Source organism: Moschus berezovskii, chromosome 22, assembly GCF_049115385.1.
Source record: "Moschus berezovskii isolate FMDL1 chromosome 22, NW_MosBer_1.0, whole genome shotgun sequence".
NCBI lineage: Eukaryota > Metazoa > Chordata > Mammalia > Artiodactyla > Moschidae > Moschus > Moschus berezovskii.
The window spans coordinates 49,342,992-49,358,412 of NC_142481.1; the positions used below are offsets into that span (position 1 = coordinate 49,342,992).

Genomic DNA, 15,421 nt, shown 5'->3' on the forward strand with positions numbered 1-15,421 from the left:
TCCCTCAGACCCCAACTCCAGGCCTTGCGGCATTTAGTGAGGCATCACTTCAGTCAGCAAGCATGTGGTGGGTGCCCCCGGTGCGCTGGGAGCCTCCGGTGTGCCAGATGCCTGCGGCTGGGACTGGACACAGGAAGAATGGGTCTGCCTTCCCAGAACCTGTTGTCTGGGAGCCAGTACAACCCCTGCTGTCCTGGGGGTGTCTACACTGAAGGTCAGGGTCTGGGGTCCTTCCATATGTGTCTGCTGCACTTGAATCAGAACAGGCCTGGGCTCCTTGGGAGGGGCCCCCCTCGTCCTGAGCTTCACCCCCCACCTTGGACCACCCTGTGGTTGCAGCGAAGCTGTGCGGAAGAGGTGTTTGGTGGAGGCAGAAGCCACCTCCCAGTCCATTCTCTTTGCCAGTTTCTGCCTAAAAATAGGGCACAGACCTGGCCAAAAGCCATGGTGGGAGACAGGAAGGGGGTTTAAGGTGAAAGGGGATCCAAGGGCCAGGGGAACAGAAGCCAGGTCTCGGGCTCACTGGGCTGTTGTGAGCTCGGGCTGAGCCCGAGGACTCCAGAAGATCCTGGGGTCAGAAGCCCCACCAAAAACAGGACAAAGATGCTGCCCAGGAGGAGGTGGAAAGTGGAAGTTTGCACCCCAGGCTCAGAGGAGGGTTTTCCATAGGTGCGATGCAGAGGACAGCATCCTTGGCAGTGGGATACAGGCTCACACCCCAGGGGTGCCAGCAAGGCAAAGACCTTGTGCCCAATTTGCAAAAACCGGGAATTCTTTTTGGATCCTCCTTCTGCCGCCTCAAGCCTCCATGTCCCCCCTCCTAGAAGCTGGCCCAGGTCCCAACAGCTTCAGAACCAGTCATTGGGAGGGCCGGCTTCTCTCTGTAGACAGTTACCAGCCTGGAGCCACCATGCAGGCCTTCCAACTCCTGCATCTTTCCTGGCCTGGCTTCCCAGAGTCCATGTTTGTAGTCCATCAGCTGTGCTCTTGGGCTCATGGGGGCTCACTGGCTTGCAGAGGCCCCAGTTCCACTTGCACCCTGGCCAAGGCTTCTGGCCTCTCTGAGTTTTATGGGATTAAGAATGCAAAACCCCAGGAGGGTAGAGGCTCAGATGGGCACCCAGCCCCACATTGGCATGCCCAGAGGCTCAGAGTCAGCCTTGGGAACTTCCCTGGGACCTCTCCCCTGCCAGCCCTGAGGACAGTTCTTTCCAATGCATGTGTTCATGCTAACTGTGATGTGGTAGCTACTAACCCACTGCAGCCCCATTTCACAGACAAGGAGGGGCCGCTCAGCCCACCAATAGGAGAATAGAGCTTACACCCAGCCACAGTTCAACTCTTAACCATCACACACAGCACCACAGTAACTTCGTATTTCCACCCCCAGAGGAGAGAGAAAAGAGAATTCAGAGTTTGGGGATTCAAGTCTCTGAGGTCCAGAGATTTTAATGGACCCACTTGGGTCTCTGCTTCCCTGGTGGCTCAATGGTAAAGAATCCAGTTGCCAAGCAGGAGACACGGGTTCAGTCCCTGAGTTGGGAATATCCCCTGGAGAAGGAAATGGCAACCCACTCCAGTATTCTTGCCTGGAAAATCCTATGGACAGAAGAGTCTGGTGGGCTACAGTCCATAAGGTTACAAAAGAGTCGAAATGACTTAGCACTAAACAACTGGGGTCTCTGCCGAGCCTCACAGCAACAGGCCCCTCCCTGCCTTGCGGGGTGACCCTGGGCTCAGCTCCGGAGCTGACCTGGGGAGGAGGCCGGCAGGGCAGCTCCATGCAGCACAAATGGAGAGATTCTCCAGAGCCCAAGAGAGGCTGCTGGGCTGCAGGATTCACCTGCCCCTCCTCACCCAGCAGCCCACAAAGGCCTCAGGGACAGGGGAGGGCCCGGAAAGTGGGGGGGCGAGAGCTCAGGCTGCCAGACGCAGGAAGTGAGATCCCCACCTTCATATAGTCTGCTGTTACTGCTGTGCAGGAAATAATAACACATGTTCCTTGTTGAAAAGTTAAAACATGTAGATAAGCAATTAAAGAAAAAGGAAATTCTAGCACCCAGGCAGAAACACTGTTAACACTTTGATGTTTATCCCTCCAGCTTTTTTTTCCACGCAAATCTGTTTGTATTAGTTTTTACAAGCTGCTTCTCACCCTTAGGGCCCTTCCTGCATGTGGCTCCTCAGACCGTAGGCATGGGGACTCTCTGCCCTGACAGCTGAGTTCCTGGGCCTAGCACTTTGCCCGGCACACAGTAGGTGCTCAATAAATGTTCCTGTGTGCAGTTTTTAGTAACTGCTTTTCTTTACATCGTATCGCCATCTTTCATGCCATTGACTGTGTTGCCCCAAAACTTGTATTGAAATCCTGAACCCCGATGTGGTGGCATTAGGAGGTGGGTCTTGGGAGGTGCTTAGGTCACGAGGGTGGAGCCCCACTGCCTTTATAACCGGAAACCTAGAGCACTCCCTCACCCCTCTGCCATGTGTGAACCAGACACCAAATCTGCTGGCACCTTGATCGATCTTGGAGTCAGCCTCCAGAGCTGTGAGAACTCAGTATCTGGTGTTTATAAGCCCCCTGCCCCACGCCCTCTGCCCGCCCCCGGTCCCCAGTCTATGGTGTTTCTGTTCCGGCAGCCTGAAGGGACACTCTACCTCGATAAGCTGAGGCCAACAGCAGGGGTCTGGGGCACTGCAACCCCTGAGGCAAGTCTAGAAGCCAGAGTTGCAACTGGAGTTTTACTGGAGCATGGCCATCCTGTGTGTTCACGGATGGTCTGAAGCCAACTTCGCCCTGCAAGAGCAGAGGGATACTCTGTGGCCTGGAAAGCCTGAAATGCTCACCATCTGGTCCTTTAGGAAACGGTCTGCCATGTGCATCTCCATACCCACCCACCCTGGGTGCTCAGAGGGGGCATCTGAGGGGGCCAGCGGGGTAGAAGCGACCCTTCCTTATGTATTTAACTAACCCCATGCTGAAGCTGAAGCTCCAATACTTTGGCCACCTGGTGCAAAGAGCTGACTCATTGGAAAAGACTCTGATGCTAGGAAAGATTGAGGGCAGCAGAAGGGGGCGACAGAGGACTAGATGGTTGGGTGGCATCACCAAGTCAATGGACATGAGTTTGCACAAACTCCAGGAGATAGTGAAGGACTGGGAAGCCTGGCATGCTCCAGTCCATGGGGTGGCAAAGATGTAGACACGACTTGGCAATTGAACAATAACAATCTCTATTTAAATGCTTCCACATCACCAATTTTTGAAGCAACAATAAAGCATCCTTGTTTTAGACAACTTGTTTCTCAAGCCACAGAGCCCTGCTTGCACTGGCTCCCCACCACTGGCCAGCTCCTACTCACCCTCTGAAGCCTGGCTGAACATGCTCCACCCCCAGCACTGGCTCTGAGCTTCCGGGAATTCACCCCCTTGGCATCAGATGGATTGCTTTGAGAAAGTGCCAGAAAGCTTAGCCCCTCGGGAGGGAAGCAGAGCTATGTCCAGGCTGTTGTCCAAGTGACGCACTGCTCAGGCAAGGCCATCACCACACCCTCCACTTTGTCTTCCCCAGGGGCCAGCGGGCTTCTTCCAGAGGTTCTGAAAGGCACGCTGGAACTGTTGAAGTTGGAAGAATAGGAGGTGGTAGGGCTAACAAGGCTTTCACAAGCTTACACCCATGGGTTGGGTGTTTCTTTGACTAACCTAGAAAGGTCACTTTATCTCAGAACCCCTGCTGTCAGAACTGGACTGTTTTCCTACAGGATTTGGCATCTCTCTTGTTCAGTTGCTCAGTCGTGTCCGACTCTTTACCACCTCACGGACCGGAGCACGCCAGGCTTCCCTGTCCTTCGCTGTCTCCCGGAGCTTGCTCACTCATGTCCATTGTCTTGGTGATGCCATCCAACCATCTTGTCCTCTGTTGTTCCCCTTCTCCTGCCTTCAAGCTTTCCCAGCGTCAGGGTCAGCTCTTTGCATTAGGTGGCCAAAGTACTGGAGCTTCAGCATCAGTCCTTCCAATTAATATTCAGGATTGATTTCCTTTAGGATTGACTGGTTGGATCTCCTTGCAGTCCAAGGGACTCTCAAGTCTTCTCCAGCACCACTGTTCAAAAGCATCAATTCTTTGGCACTCAGCCCTCTTTATGGTCCAACTCCCACATCCATACATGACTACTGGAAAAACCATTGCTTTGACTCTACAGCATTTCTCTTACTTATTAATGGCTGCACCAAGTCTTAACTGTGGCACATGGTATCTGTAGTTTCAGCATGTGGCAGAGTTCCCTAACCAGGGATGGACCCCAAGCCCCTTGCATTGGGAGCATGGAGTCTTAGCCACTGGACACAGGGAAGTCTTTCACTTTTAAAAATGAGACAGGTGAGCCCAGAGAGCGGATGTCCAAGAAGAGCAGAGCATACCACACATAAGTACACACATGTGCACATTATCACACATGGCAAACATGTTTTGTCCCACTCACCCACCCACCAACCACACACATGCTCACATCAAATGGAGATAGATACAGTGAGACACAAGCATACACGCAGTCACAGTTGAGTGTGCTGAGACGCAGGCATTCCACCAGAGGCAGCACTGGGGGGACCAGGTGAGGGGGGAACCCCCCCATTATTTTCTCAAGCCTCCTCCAAAGACATGGCTGTCATTTTGGTACCTTCCCACAATCAGCCCCCAGCCACCACCCCTCCCCCCCAGGGGTCTGCTGCCCACTCTGCAAACAGCTGGTGTGAACACTGTCACTGCCAAGGCTGAGAGAGGGGGATGGCCTTTGAGGTCACACAGCAGTGGGACTCTACCCAGACCTCACTCCCTACCCAGACCCCAGTTCTCTCACCTCCCTTGACCCTCCAGGCCCATCTCTCTCCAGGGCACGGAGGACCACAGGGCATGGAGTGCCTGCGGTTGGCTGGGCCATCTGAGCCCCTCCGCCATTAGCTCAGTCCTGCAGCCCCTTTGAACCTGCGCAGGACCAGCTGGAACACGACACTGTCCAGGACAAGCTGCCCTGCTTCTCGGTTTCCCTGACCAGGAGTCCCTCTGTGAAGGCCTTACCCTGGGCACCTAATACTGACACTGCTGCTTCTGGGATGGTGACCTGCTTCACTGGGTGAGTGAGATCTCTGCACCTTTTAACCCTATCTCAGCGTGCTACTTCTCCTGTTAAGAAGCAAGCTGCCGGGTCCAGCCCACACTTAAGGGACAGGCCAGACACATGAACCAGTGGCTACGTCAGGAAGGGGACACCCTTGTGCTTCCAGTCCGTACAACGATATGGGCAGCATGGGCCAGGGAGACAGGCAGCAGCAGTGTCCACAAGGTGGGCACCTCCAGGTTATGAAGACCTGGTTTTGTACCTGACTCACATGAAGGCTTTGAAGATATTCTTGGTGAAGCCGCCTGGATGGTGCTCACAGCCCCTCTGCCCTCAGTCCCTTTCAACAGTGACCCAGTTTTGCCTCCTCCTCCCCAGAAAGCACCATCCTTCCTGGTGAAACTTTCAAAGAGGCAATAACTAACCATACACTGAGTTTCATACACTTGCAACTGGGACTTAAAAAGGAGGGGAGCCCAGCTGAGGCACCAGAGCTGGAGGGTGGCAGGACCAAGGTCTAACACAGCTTCCCACTGCCCCATAGGCGACACCCAAGAAAGCCCTGAGCCTTTCCCAGGACGGTGGGCCCAAAGAATCTGGAAGGCCAGCCCCCGCTTAACGGTCTGCAGCAGGGCCTTCACCAGCCCTCCTGCAGCTTGGTGACTGTAGCCAGTCACCACTGCAACCCAAGGCTGACATGTGCCCACACACTGAAGAGCCAGCCAAAGGACTTTCAGAAAGAAAACACTACAAAGTTTTGCGTTAAGACTTTATGGAGCTAAGACTATTTTGGTTACTGCTGTGTTCCTGGGACACAGTGCGAGCTCAACACCTGAGTGCCTGTTCTCCATCCTGAGCCCTGCATTATCACTTTCTAACTTCTCCACCCAGCACCTGCTTGTCATCACCTTCTACGGTCTCCAGGATGGTCAATGCCAGGCTGGCCCTGTGTTAGTCAGCTCACTCCTTGTCCTCTGGTCTAGTTCTAAGCTGCTGAGGCAGCAAAAAAGAATATTGACACTGGTAAATTCCTAGAACTGGGCACGAACCACTGTGGATTGAGGTGGAGATTGGAGAAGGGAGGTTATAGCTTCTCACTGATTCTCCTCACATCTGGATCTTCTATGAAACAAAAGACCTAATTTTTCCTCTGTAACACCCTGAAAGCACACAAGAAAAATAGCAAGTACAACTACCTACCTATGTAAGACCTAATTAAAGGACCGCCAGCTCGTTTGCATAGGTGTCCCTTAGTCTGCCTCTTTGGCTTGAACATCCCTAGTGGCTCAGGCAGTAAACAGTCTGCCTACAAAGAACGAGACCCTAGACCAGGAAAATCCCCTGGAGAAGGGAATGGCTACCCATCCCAGTATCCTTGCCTGGAGAATCCCATGGACAGAGGAGCCTGGCGGGCTACAGCCCATGGGGGTCACAACGAGTTGGACATGACTGAGCAACGAACAACTTAAAGGGGTACACACACACACACACAAAAAAGCCTAAATAATCTAAAATGACTATAGTTTCCCTGAAAACAATTTGAGTCAACTAGAAATTAGGATAAATTGCAAATCTTTTAAATTAGCCTGTAACTTAAAATAATCAGGGGAAAAACAAAGTAAACTAAACTTTATAACCACCACACCAATGCTAGCCTCCTACAATCTATAATCACCGGCGCACCCCTTATAGGCACGGGCGATGTCACCAGTGCACCCACTATGGTTATCCGTTCCTGAAACCCACAGTTCTGCCCAAGTGGACACTAACCATAGCAGCCCTGGCCCTGAACACCTGGAGGCCTCTGTGCCCTCCACTCTGTGAGCACTGTAGCCAGGCCTCCAACAGGAAGGCAGTCACCTGACCTGGGGGAGCTTCCCAACTTCTCACCAGGATCCCAACACAAAGCAAATGGAACCAGTGGCTTGGGCCATCCAGAGGCAGTGCCCCATGAGCCCTCTTTCATGGATGGATCATGAGGCTTCAATCCCCAGGGCTCCACACCAGCTGACCCTTGACGGGTTGTGAATTTTCAATACACTGAATGTACACGTTAAATCAGCGCCTTATAAACTGTCAGCTTTAAATGTGAAAATAGTATTTTAATAATCAGTAACAGGAACACACAGCACCTCCTCGACTGGAGGGTCCAGACAAAAAACACTCACTAAGCACAAGCCTCCCAGGTACCAAAGCTGCTTCCCTCACAGCTCTGTTGTGACAAAGGTCAGACACACCTCAGGTCCCCTTCGAGGAAGCTCCCCCCAGGCCCTGGTTCCTTACACAACAAAGGTCACATGGACACTGCAGGTTTACCATAAGTTGCCAACAGCACTTTATTTTTTCTTTTCAACATCCTGTTCTGCAGCTTCCTTGGCCCTTTTTGCCCGGATGCCAAAGAGCCGGGCATTGGCGCGGGCCATGCGGAGACTGGCAAATGCCTTAAAGTTCTTCTCCTCCTCTGTGATGACTCTGGCTTTCTCCTTCTTATAGACCTAGAAGGGAGCCCAGCAAACTGTCAGCAAACTGAGAGGCCTTGGAGGGAAATCTGCCCACCAGAGTAAAGCTAACTGGAGGCCACCAAGAGATTAGGACAGTACCTCCTTGGTTGAGAGTAAGCCCAAACTCAGAAGCTAGTGCCCAATTCATGTGAAGGGTGGGTGGGGCTTGGATACAAGGTGGGTGTAGGGGTTCAGGCCCACCCCACCTCCCACTATCAGGAGCCTCAAGGGCCTTGTCAATTGCTGGTCAGGCTATAGGATTACCGAACATGCATGGAGAGCTGCTTCCGGCCTGAGCTTCCCAAACATCAAGGAATGGAAAGGACCCTACATAGAGGGTAACAAGTGAGGGCGACTAAGCTTTCCTCAAGGAGCCCGTCTGTTTGGATGCAGCTGACTCTCCTCAGGGCAGAAGGAAGGTCTTTCACAAACCAGTAAATCTCAACATGGGCCCTGGCTGCCACAGAGAATCCCTCCAACCTAACCCCAGATCCATCATTCTCCCAAACGCCCACTTACATTCCGTATAGGCATAACAGGTCCAGTCAGCTGAGTGGCCAGTTTGAGCTCTTCAGCCTGTTTGTCAATGAGAAGTGAGTCAGGTGAGTTTAGCACATCTCCCAAGAACCCCCAAACTTGTCACCCCTGGCTGAGTGCCTGTGGATTCCTGCCCAATTGAGTAAAGGCAAGCAGGATCAGATGAGAGTCACCCACACGTGAACCAGGGATGCAGGGAGAATGACTGCCAGCAACCCATGTAGATGGGCACTGCTGATCTCATTCAAAGATTCAGTTCAGTTCAGTTCAGTTCAGTCACTCAGTCGTGTCCGACTCTCCGCGAACCCGTGAATCACAGCACGCCAGGTCTCCCTATCCATCACCAACTCCCGGAGTTCACTCAAACTCATGTCCACAGAGTCGGTGATGCCATCCAGCCATCTCATTCTCTGTCGTCCCCTTCTCCTCCCGCCCCCAACCTTTCCCAGCATCAGTCTTTTCCAGTGAGTCAACTCATCGCATGAGGTGGTCAAAGTATTGCAGTTTCAGCTTTAGCATCAGTCCTTCCAATGAACACCCAGGATTGATCTCCTTTAGAATGGACTGGTTGGATCTCCTTGCAGTACAAAGATTACTAACACGCAATACACTTTCAATTTTAACAAAGCTGGCTCCAAGTCCTGCCCTCAGTGAATCCTGGCATTTCATTTCAGGCAATTAGTTTGAGGCTCCTCAGAGGCTTTCTCCCACATCATGTATCTTCTCTCTACTACTCTGCATAGCAACTCTGCTTTAGATAGGAAGCTGCAGACAGGTACTTTGTCCTTGCAGCCCAGTTAGACCCACAGTGAGACCTCCACACCCTCACCCCGCTGGGCGCTGTGGGAGCCGGGTACTCACAGAGCTGTCTCCCTTCTTGGGGGCCGAGGGCTTCCTGGGGAACAGGATAAGCTTGGAGCGGTACTCCTTGAGCCGCTGTACGTTGGCCTGCAGGGACTCCGTGCACTTGTTTCGCCGCCTCGGGTCCACCGAGATCCCAATGGTCCGGGCCACCTTCTTATGGATGCCGGCCACCTGCCCCGACAGAAACAGCTAAAGCGCCGAAAACTCCCTGGCCTCCACCCCCTACACCAGGAGGACCCAGCCGTCAGATGGAAAAGGGTTCAAATGCACTTTCATCATGGCAGTGCAGCGATTCCGGAGAATGTCATCACTTGGCTGTGTGCCACGAGGAACAACCAGTGGGTCTCAGGACACGGGCTGGCGACACTCACCCTAAGCTCCTCCAGGCTGAAGCCCCTGCCGGCGCGAACCTTCGTATGGTACCTGACCGTCGGGCATCTCACCACCGGCCGGAGAGGACCGGACGCGGGGCGCGGGGCAATGCGGCGCGCCTTGGCCTGCCGGGCCTTGCGTCTGCGCAGAGAGAGGCCGAGCGCGGGTCATTGTCCGCCCTCCCGCGGCGGGCCGGGCGCGCTGAGGACAGGACGGGGCGCGCTCGCTCCCGGTCGCTCACCTACGGATCTTGCGAGCCGGCTGGTTGAACCACGTGGCCACGCGCCGCTGCCAGTCCTTGTGGAAGTGGGGCTTCAGGATCATGCCATTCCGGCTGGGCGCCATGGCTGCGGCCGAAAGGCCTTGGGAGCGGGTAAGACGGGGAGCGAGTTAGGTCCGGGCGCAGAGTCCCGTCGGCGCGCACACAGAGCACGGGCCAAGGCCCGACACCGCTGGCGAGAGGTGGACCCGAGGGACGGCGGATGGAACCAGATGAGATCGGATAAGAGCGATGGCACCAAGCTCATGTATACTTACCTCCTCTGAGGGCTCACGGCCGGGAAAGAAGGAAGTGCCCCAGAGCACCCTGGGATGGTAGTGAGCCCGGCCAATCAGAATCATCAGAGCGTTGTGACCAATCAGAGCCAGGGCCACAGAGTGACGTCCGTGCCTTCCCGGTAGCTCTCGCCGCGCGGGCAGATATGGCGCCGCGTTGCCGGTGTTCTTGTGTTTCATGTTGCGGGAACGGCGGTTGTCTGGGTCTGGTGCATCTCTGGCCTGCTAGTGCGCCACTGGAGGCTTCGCCCTCCGCGTCCCAAGCTGTAATGCCGGACGCCGCGTGGAGCCCGCTCACCCTCCTTGTGGGCGGAGCGCGCCCTTAGGAGCGGGCTTCCAGGGCGCCCGGAGCGTGTTGCCCGCAGCCTGGGCGCGCAGAGGTCTGTGGTCTGGCCGCTGATGGCGAGTAGCCCGCAGAGTGTGGAACTAGGAACCGTGGCCGGCCGCGGGTGGCTGGCGCTCCGCTGTGCACACTGCCTTCCACTCAGATGAGCGTCGTAAAAACACCAAGTAGCCAGGCAAGCGTCCGCCCCCTGGACCCTTGCGTCTCCTGTTCCCGGGTCAGCCTGGGACGACGCCAACACATCTGCCATCTGTAAGCCTTTTCGCCCAGCAACCGCCATCCTTTCCTACCCTCACGCCAATCGCCAAGATTCCTCTCGCGAAACCTGATCACCGTTTTAAGAATTTCATGACCCCAAATGAGAAATTCGGAGGCCTGTATCCTGCACTGAGTAAACAGGTAGCTGATATTGATGCTGATATCTTTGTGCTCTCGAGACACCCTTGGGTACTAGAAAAATCAGGTTGGGGCTCAGTGAGGAATTACAAGTTTACGGTAAGGTAGACTGAACATGTTAAGGGCAGAGGAGGCGTGTGGGGAAGTGCCAAGGCTGTGGGGAAGGTTGGAGCCCTGACACCTAGTAGGTGTGTGCTCAGTTCTGAAGCAAATCAACCCTGAATATTCATTGGAAAGACTGATGCTGAAGCTGAAGCGTCAATACTTTGACCACCTGATGTGAAAAGCTGACTCATTGGAGAAGACCCTGATGCAGTGAAATATTGAGGGCAGGAGGAGAAGGGGGCAACAGAGGATCAGATGGCTGGATGGCATCACCGATTCAGTAGACATGAGTTTGAGCAAACTCCAGGAGATAGTGAAAGACAGGGAAGCCTGGTGTGCTGCAGTCCATGGGGTGGCAAAGAGTTGGTAACTGAGCAACTGAACAACAGCAGCAGCTATGAAGCAAGGGTAGTACCAGCCTTGCTTTGCTGACAGCAAATGCAAGAAAGCTCTTCTCAGTAAATTTGGAAGTGGTGCTTATCTCTGAAGATAGGGTCATGTTGAAAATCTCTAGCCTTTCACAGACACAGACAGCTAAACTGGAAGGTCAGCGATCCAGAGGAAAGTGTCTGTGGAGTTGGCTAATATGCTAGTAGAATCTTTGTACTAGATTTGAAACTTTGGGCATGTGATTGGTGTGAAATGGGAGAAGCTGCTGGGAGCCTTTTAAGGCCTCAGAACAAAGCTCAGTGCCCAGCTCTTGGTAAGTCAAGGTCACACCACTTTGTTTCCAGGTGACAGGGTAGGACCCAGGGTGGGGAAGGCAGTGCAGGAGAGAAGGAAGGGAGAGAGCAAGGGATTATCCACCTCACAAATTACTTTGTCCATTGAATCTGAACCCACACTCCATTCTGGCAGCAGAGGGTTTGTGTAGGAGATGTTTGCTGAAGAAATGCTTACGTTGGCCTGGGGTTTATTTCTTCAGACAAAATCCAGTGTTAACCCTCACCTTCCATATCTTTTTTTTTTTAAACTAAAGATTTATTTATTATTTTACTTTATTTTTGACTGTACTAGGTCTTTGTGACTGCACGAAGGCTTTCTCTAGTCGCAGCGCGCCAACTCTAGGTGCCCAGGGATCAAAGCAGTGTCCCCTGTGTTGGCAGGTGGATTCTTAACCTCTGGAGCTTCAGGCAGTACCCCGTGTCTTTGAGACACTTTTCAGTGATCCTGCCATGGATCCTTCTCATTGAGAACACAGTCCCCATCCTCTTCTCCTTCTGGACAGACCCACAGGCTCGTGCAGCTCGTCTGCTCATAGTCAGGGTGCTGCTGGGGTACCGGGGGAAGATTTGAAGTCTGCAGGTAATGGTGAGAAGGTGAAGTTGTAGCTTGAGGACTTCAGTCTGCTGCACACAGCCCAGCAACTCAACACATTTTTTCGACACCTGAATAGTTCACACTTGTGTCCTTAGGGAACATGCAGAAAAGCAAGTCCTGAGGCTCCCACGTGACTGCTGAGAGCTTGCTGAGCTTCCCATTTGGGAAGACTGAAGAAGTGAGCAAGAGTCCTTCTGATGCAAACACTTGTTTGCTCAAGGTTGTTAAAGTCTTCAGCTACAGGACAAGCCCCTCCCCGCTTGGCACAGAACTCCACAGCACAACTCTGCCAAGGGGTTTTGTCCCAGTCTGGGGCCCGCAAGGGCCACTGAAAGGACTGGCCAGTGGCCCTGGACTCAGTGCTCACTGGGCACAAGGTTTCTGGAGGAGCACCTGGAGGGGTGGGGTACACATGGCTTCCCAGAATTTCCTTGTAATTGTGCTCCAGTTACTCGCAGAGGGGTCTGCTTGCCCCACACCTTCACCTGACTGGCCCCCTCCAGCTGGTGCTTCAAGGTCGACCTCAAAGACAGTCCACACTACCTCCTGGAGCCCTTTGACACACAGTCTTGATTTTTTAAAAAGTTTTTTATTTATTTTTGGCTGCACTGGGTCTTAGTTGCTGCATGCAGGCTTTCTCTAGATGAAGTGAGCAGGGACTGCTCTTCATTGAAGTGCACAGGCTTCACCTTGCAGTGGCTTCCCTTGTGGAGCACAGACTCTAGGGTGTGCAGGCTCAGTAGTTGCGGCTCCTGGGCTTGAGCACAGGCTCGGTAGTTGTGGCACATGCGTGTAGCTGCTCTTTGGCATGTGGTGTCGTCCTGGATCAGGGATCAAACCTGTGTCCCTTGCATTGGCAGGTGGGTTCCTAATCACCAGGAAGGTCCCACAGTCTTGATTTTAAAAGTTAATCTCAAGGAATTCCCTGGGGATCCAGTGATTAGGATTCTGTGCTTTCACTGTCGAGGGCCTGGCTGGGTTCAGTCCCTAGTCGGGGAATTAAGATCCCACAAGCTGTGCAGTGCAGCCAAAATAACGATGTGTGCGCGCCAAGTTGCTCAGTGTCTGACTCTGTGACCTTGTGGACTGTAGTCCACCAGGCTCCCCTGTCCATGGGATTCTCTAGCCAAGAATACTGGAATGAGTTGCTCTATCCTCCTCCAGGGGATCTTCCCAACCCAGGAATCAAACCCACGTCTCCCGAATTGGCAGGCATATTCTTTACCACTAGCACCATCTAGGAAGCCCAGTAATAATGATAATTAATTTAAAGCATTAATCTCATAGCAGCAATGTGTTTTTATTCTTTTGGCACACAAAGTCATGTTCCTGTAGCACTTTGCAGAAACTAGCACACTAACAGTGTCCTCAGTATGAACCATTGGTTGAATTAGGAAAAGCAGGAGCCTAATAAGTCAGTAGGGACAGGTTGATGTTCGTGCTTCACCACAGAACTCAACCATCCGGCCTCTCAACTCTCCAGTCAGTTCAGTTGCTCAGTCGTGTTCGACTCCACTCCATGGACTGCAGCACCCCAGGCTTCCCTGTCCATCACCAACTCCCAGAGCTTACTCAAACTCCTGTCCATCCAGTCGGTGATGCCATCCAACCATCTTATCTTCTGTCGTCCCCTTCTCCTCCTGCCTTCAATCTTTCCCAGCATCAGGGTCTTTCCAATGAGTCAGCTCTTCATATCAGGTGGCCAAAGTACTGGAGCTTCAGCTTCAGCATCAGTCCTTCCAATGAATATTTAGTGTTGATTTCCTTTAGGATGGACTGGTTGGATCTCCTTGCTATCCAAGGGACTCTCAAGAGTCTTCTCCAACACCACAGTTCAGAAGCATCAGTTCTTTGGTGCTCAGCTTTCTTTATGGTCCAGCTCTCACGTCCATTGGCGCCAGTATGTAAACCTGATAGAGGCTGGGCGTTTGCTGTCCTGAGGACGCTGCACGCCAGTGGCCACCTGGTAGTGTATCGCTGTAACACAGACGTCATATGAAAGTTGCTGAGAGAGTGGATCCTGAAAGCAGTCACCGCAAGAAAATCTTCTCTGACTGTGTATGGTGACAAATGTTAATTGCGATCATCTCCCAGTACATACAAATATGAACCACTGTCTTGTACATCTGGCATTAATACGATGGACTTCAACAAAAAATTTTAAAAACAAAAAGTGTAACAAAAAAAGTGTTTATTTCAGCATATATCAGATTGGAAAACAACTTGCATTATGATGTGAGAACTCTTTAATTCTTCCAATATTCTTTACTTGTCTTCTTCACTTAATGTCTGTCTCAGCAAGGAGCCCTCACACACGACTCCGAGACAGTTCCAGAAACTGCAGTCAGGCCACACCGTATCCGCTGTTGGGCAGAGTAGGTTGCCCAGTGGTCTGGCTGCTCTGGTGGTCATGAGCTGCTGTGGGAGAACCTCTTCACCCCCAGGAGCCCCTTAGGGAGGCGTGAGGAGTAGCAGGGGTGGCTGAGGCCCTACTCCCAGGGCTCTCCCTGAGTGCTGTGTCTTAAGGACCAGGAGGTGACGTCACCTGTGACAACTCATTTGTGTACATCAGAGCAGTCCCATTGGCCTCCCCTTGCTGGGTTCCCGTGAGCCCGCTCCTTGGCCAGCCCTGGGAAGGCAGGCTGCACTTCCTGCACTACAGTGAGGTGCCCCTCCTCACCCCACTTAGCAGCCTATTCCTGGCTGAGTGTAACCAGACACTGGCTGTTTTAATGGTGAGCTCGGCCATGTCCCAGTGAGGTCACAGAGGGGCCCCACCCTCCTAACTCCAGGCTGTCTTCAGGAATGAAACAGGATGAAGGTGTCCCCTCAGGGCCCCTCCTTGGGTGGGCACCCGCAGCTGCCCTGCCCCTGTGCTCCCTTGGGGCACTGGGCGTGGAAGCGGCTCCAGGCGCTGCGCACAGAAGGGGAAATAACAAGCAGCAGGTCGTGTCACAGGTACTATGGCCCTGAGTGCACTTCATCCATCTGTTCCCCCTGCCGCCGCTCAGAGTCCCAGAGAAGTGAGCTGGTTCCTGCACAGCTGACCTCTCACCCTGCAGACGTGGGATCCCTGACCCAGGACGCCATCAGGGCAGAGCTGACCACGCAGGAGCACAGGCTTCCCTCCCCACCCCCTAGACATCTCCCAGGGGCCCGTGTCCACACTGCAGGAGGTGGCCATGCCTTACTCCTCCAGGCCCAGCGCCTGCTCCTGACTGTGACCACGGACCAGCAAGCCCAGGACAGGGCCCCACAGAGAATAGGCAGCAAGGGGCTCAGAGGCCCTTCCTGTGCAGAACTGGGGATATTC

The 15,421-nt window shown here is 53.3% G+C and overlaps 1 protein-coding gene and 1 non-coding gene across 2 annotated transcripts; both read right to left on the reverse strand.

Annotated features, from left to right (window-relative positions):
• Window positions 1-7,426: 7,426 nt before the first annotated feature.
• On the reverse strand, window positions 7,427-9,965 carry RPL13 (ribosomal protein L13). Its single transcript, XM_055412921.2, has 6 exons — window positions 9,927-9,965; window positions 9,631-9,751; window positions 9,389-9,530; window positions 9,015-9,188; window positions 8,136-8,192; window positions 7,427-7,610 (listed from the first exon to the last, which is right to left on the reverse strand). Exons 2-6 carry the CDS (start codon window positions 9,732-9,734, stop codon window positions 7,452-7,454), a joined length of 636 nt encoding a protein of 211 aa, XP_055268896.1. The 5' UTR covers window positions 9,735-9,751; window positions 9,927-9,965; the 3' UTR covers window positions 7,427-7,451.
• LOC129547374 (small nucleolar RNA MBII-202) lies at window positions 9,249-9,327 on the reverse strand. The gene has a single exon (XR_008684051.1). It is a non-coding gene; the product is annotated as a small nucleolar RNA MBII-202 (small nucleolar RNA).
• Window positions 9,966-15,421: the final 5,456 nt, after the last annotated feature.

Bases quoted from the DNA above. Each gene is read 5' to 3' on its own strand.
- RPL13 (XM_055412921.2), bottom strand. From the start codon at position 9,734: ATGGCGCCCAGCCGGAATGGCATGATCCTGAAGCCCCACTTCCACAAG. The intron at 9,531-9,630 runs GTGAGCGACCGG...CTCTCTGCGCAG, and splicing joins CCGGCTCGCAAGATCCGTAG to ACGCAAGGCCCGGCAGGCCA. The intron at 9,189-9,388 runs GTGAGTGTCGCC...CTGTCGGGGCAG, and splicing joins TCAGCCTGGAGGAGCTTAGG to GTGGCCGGCATCCATAAGAA.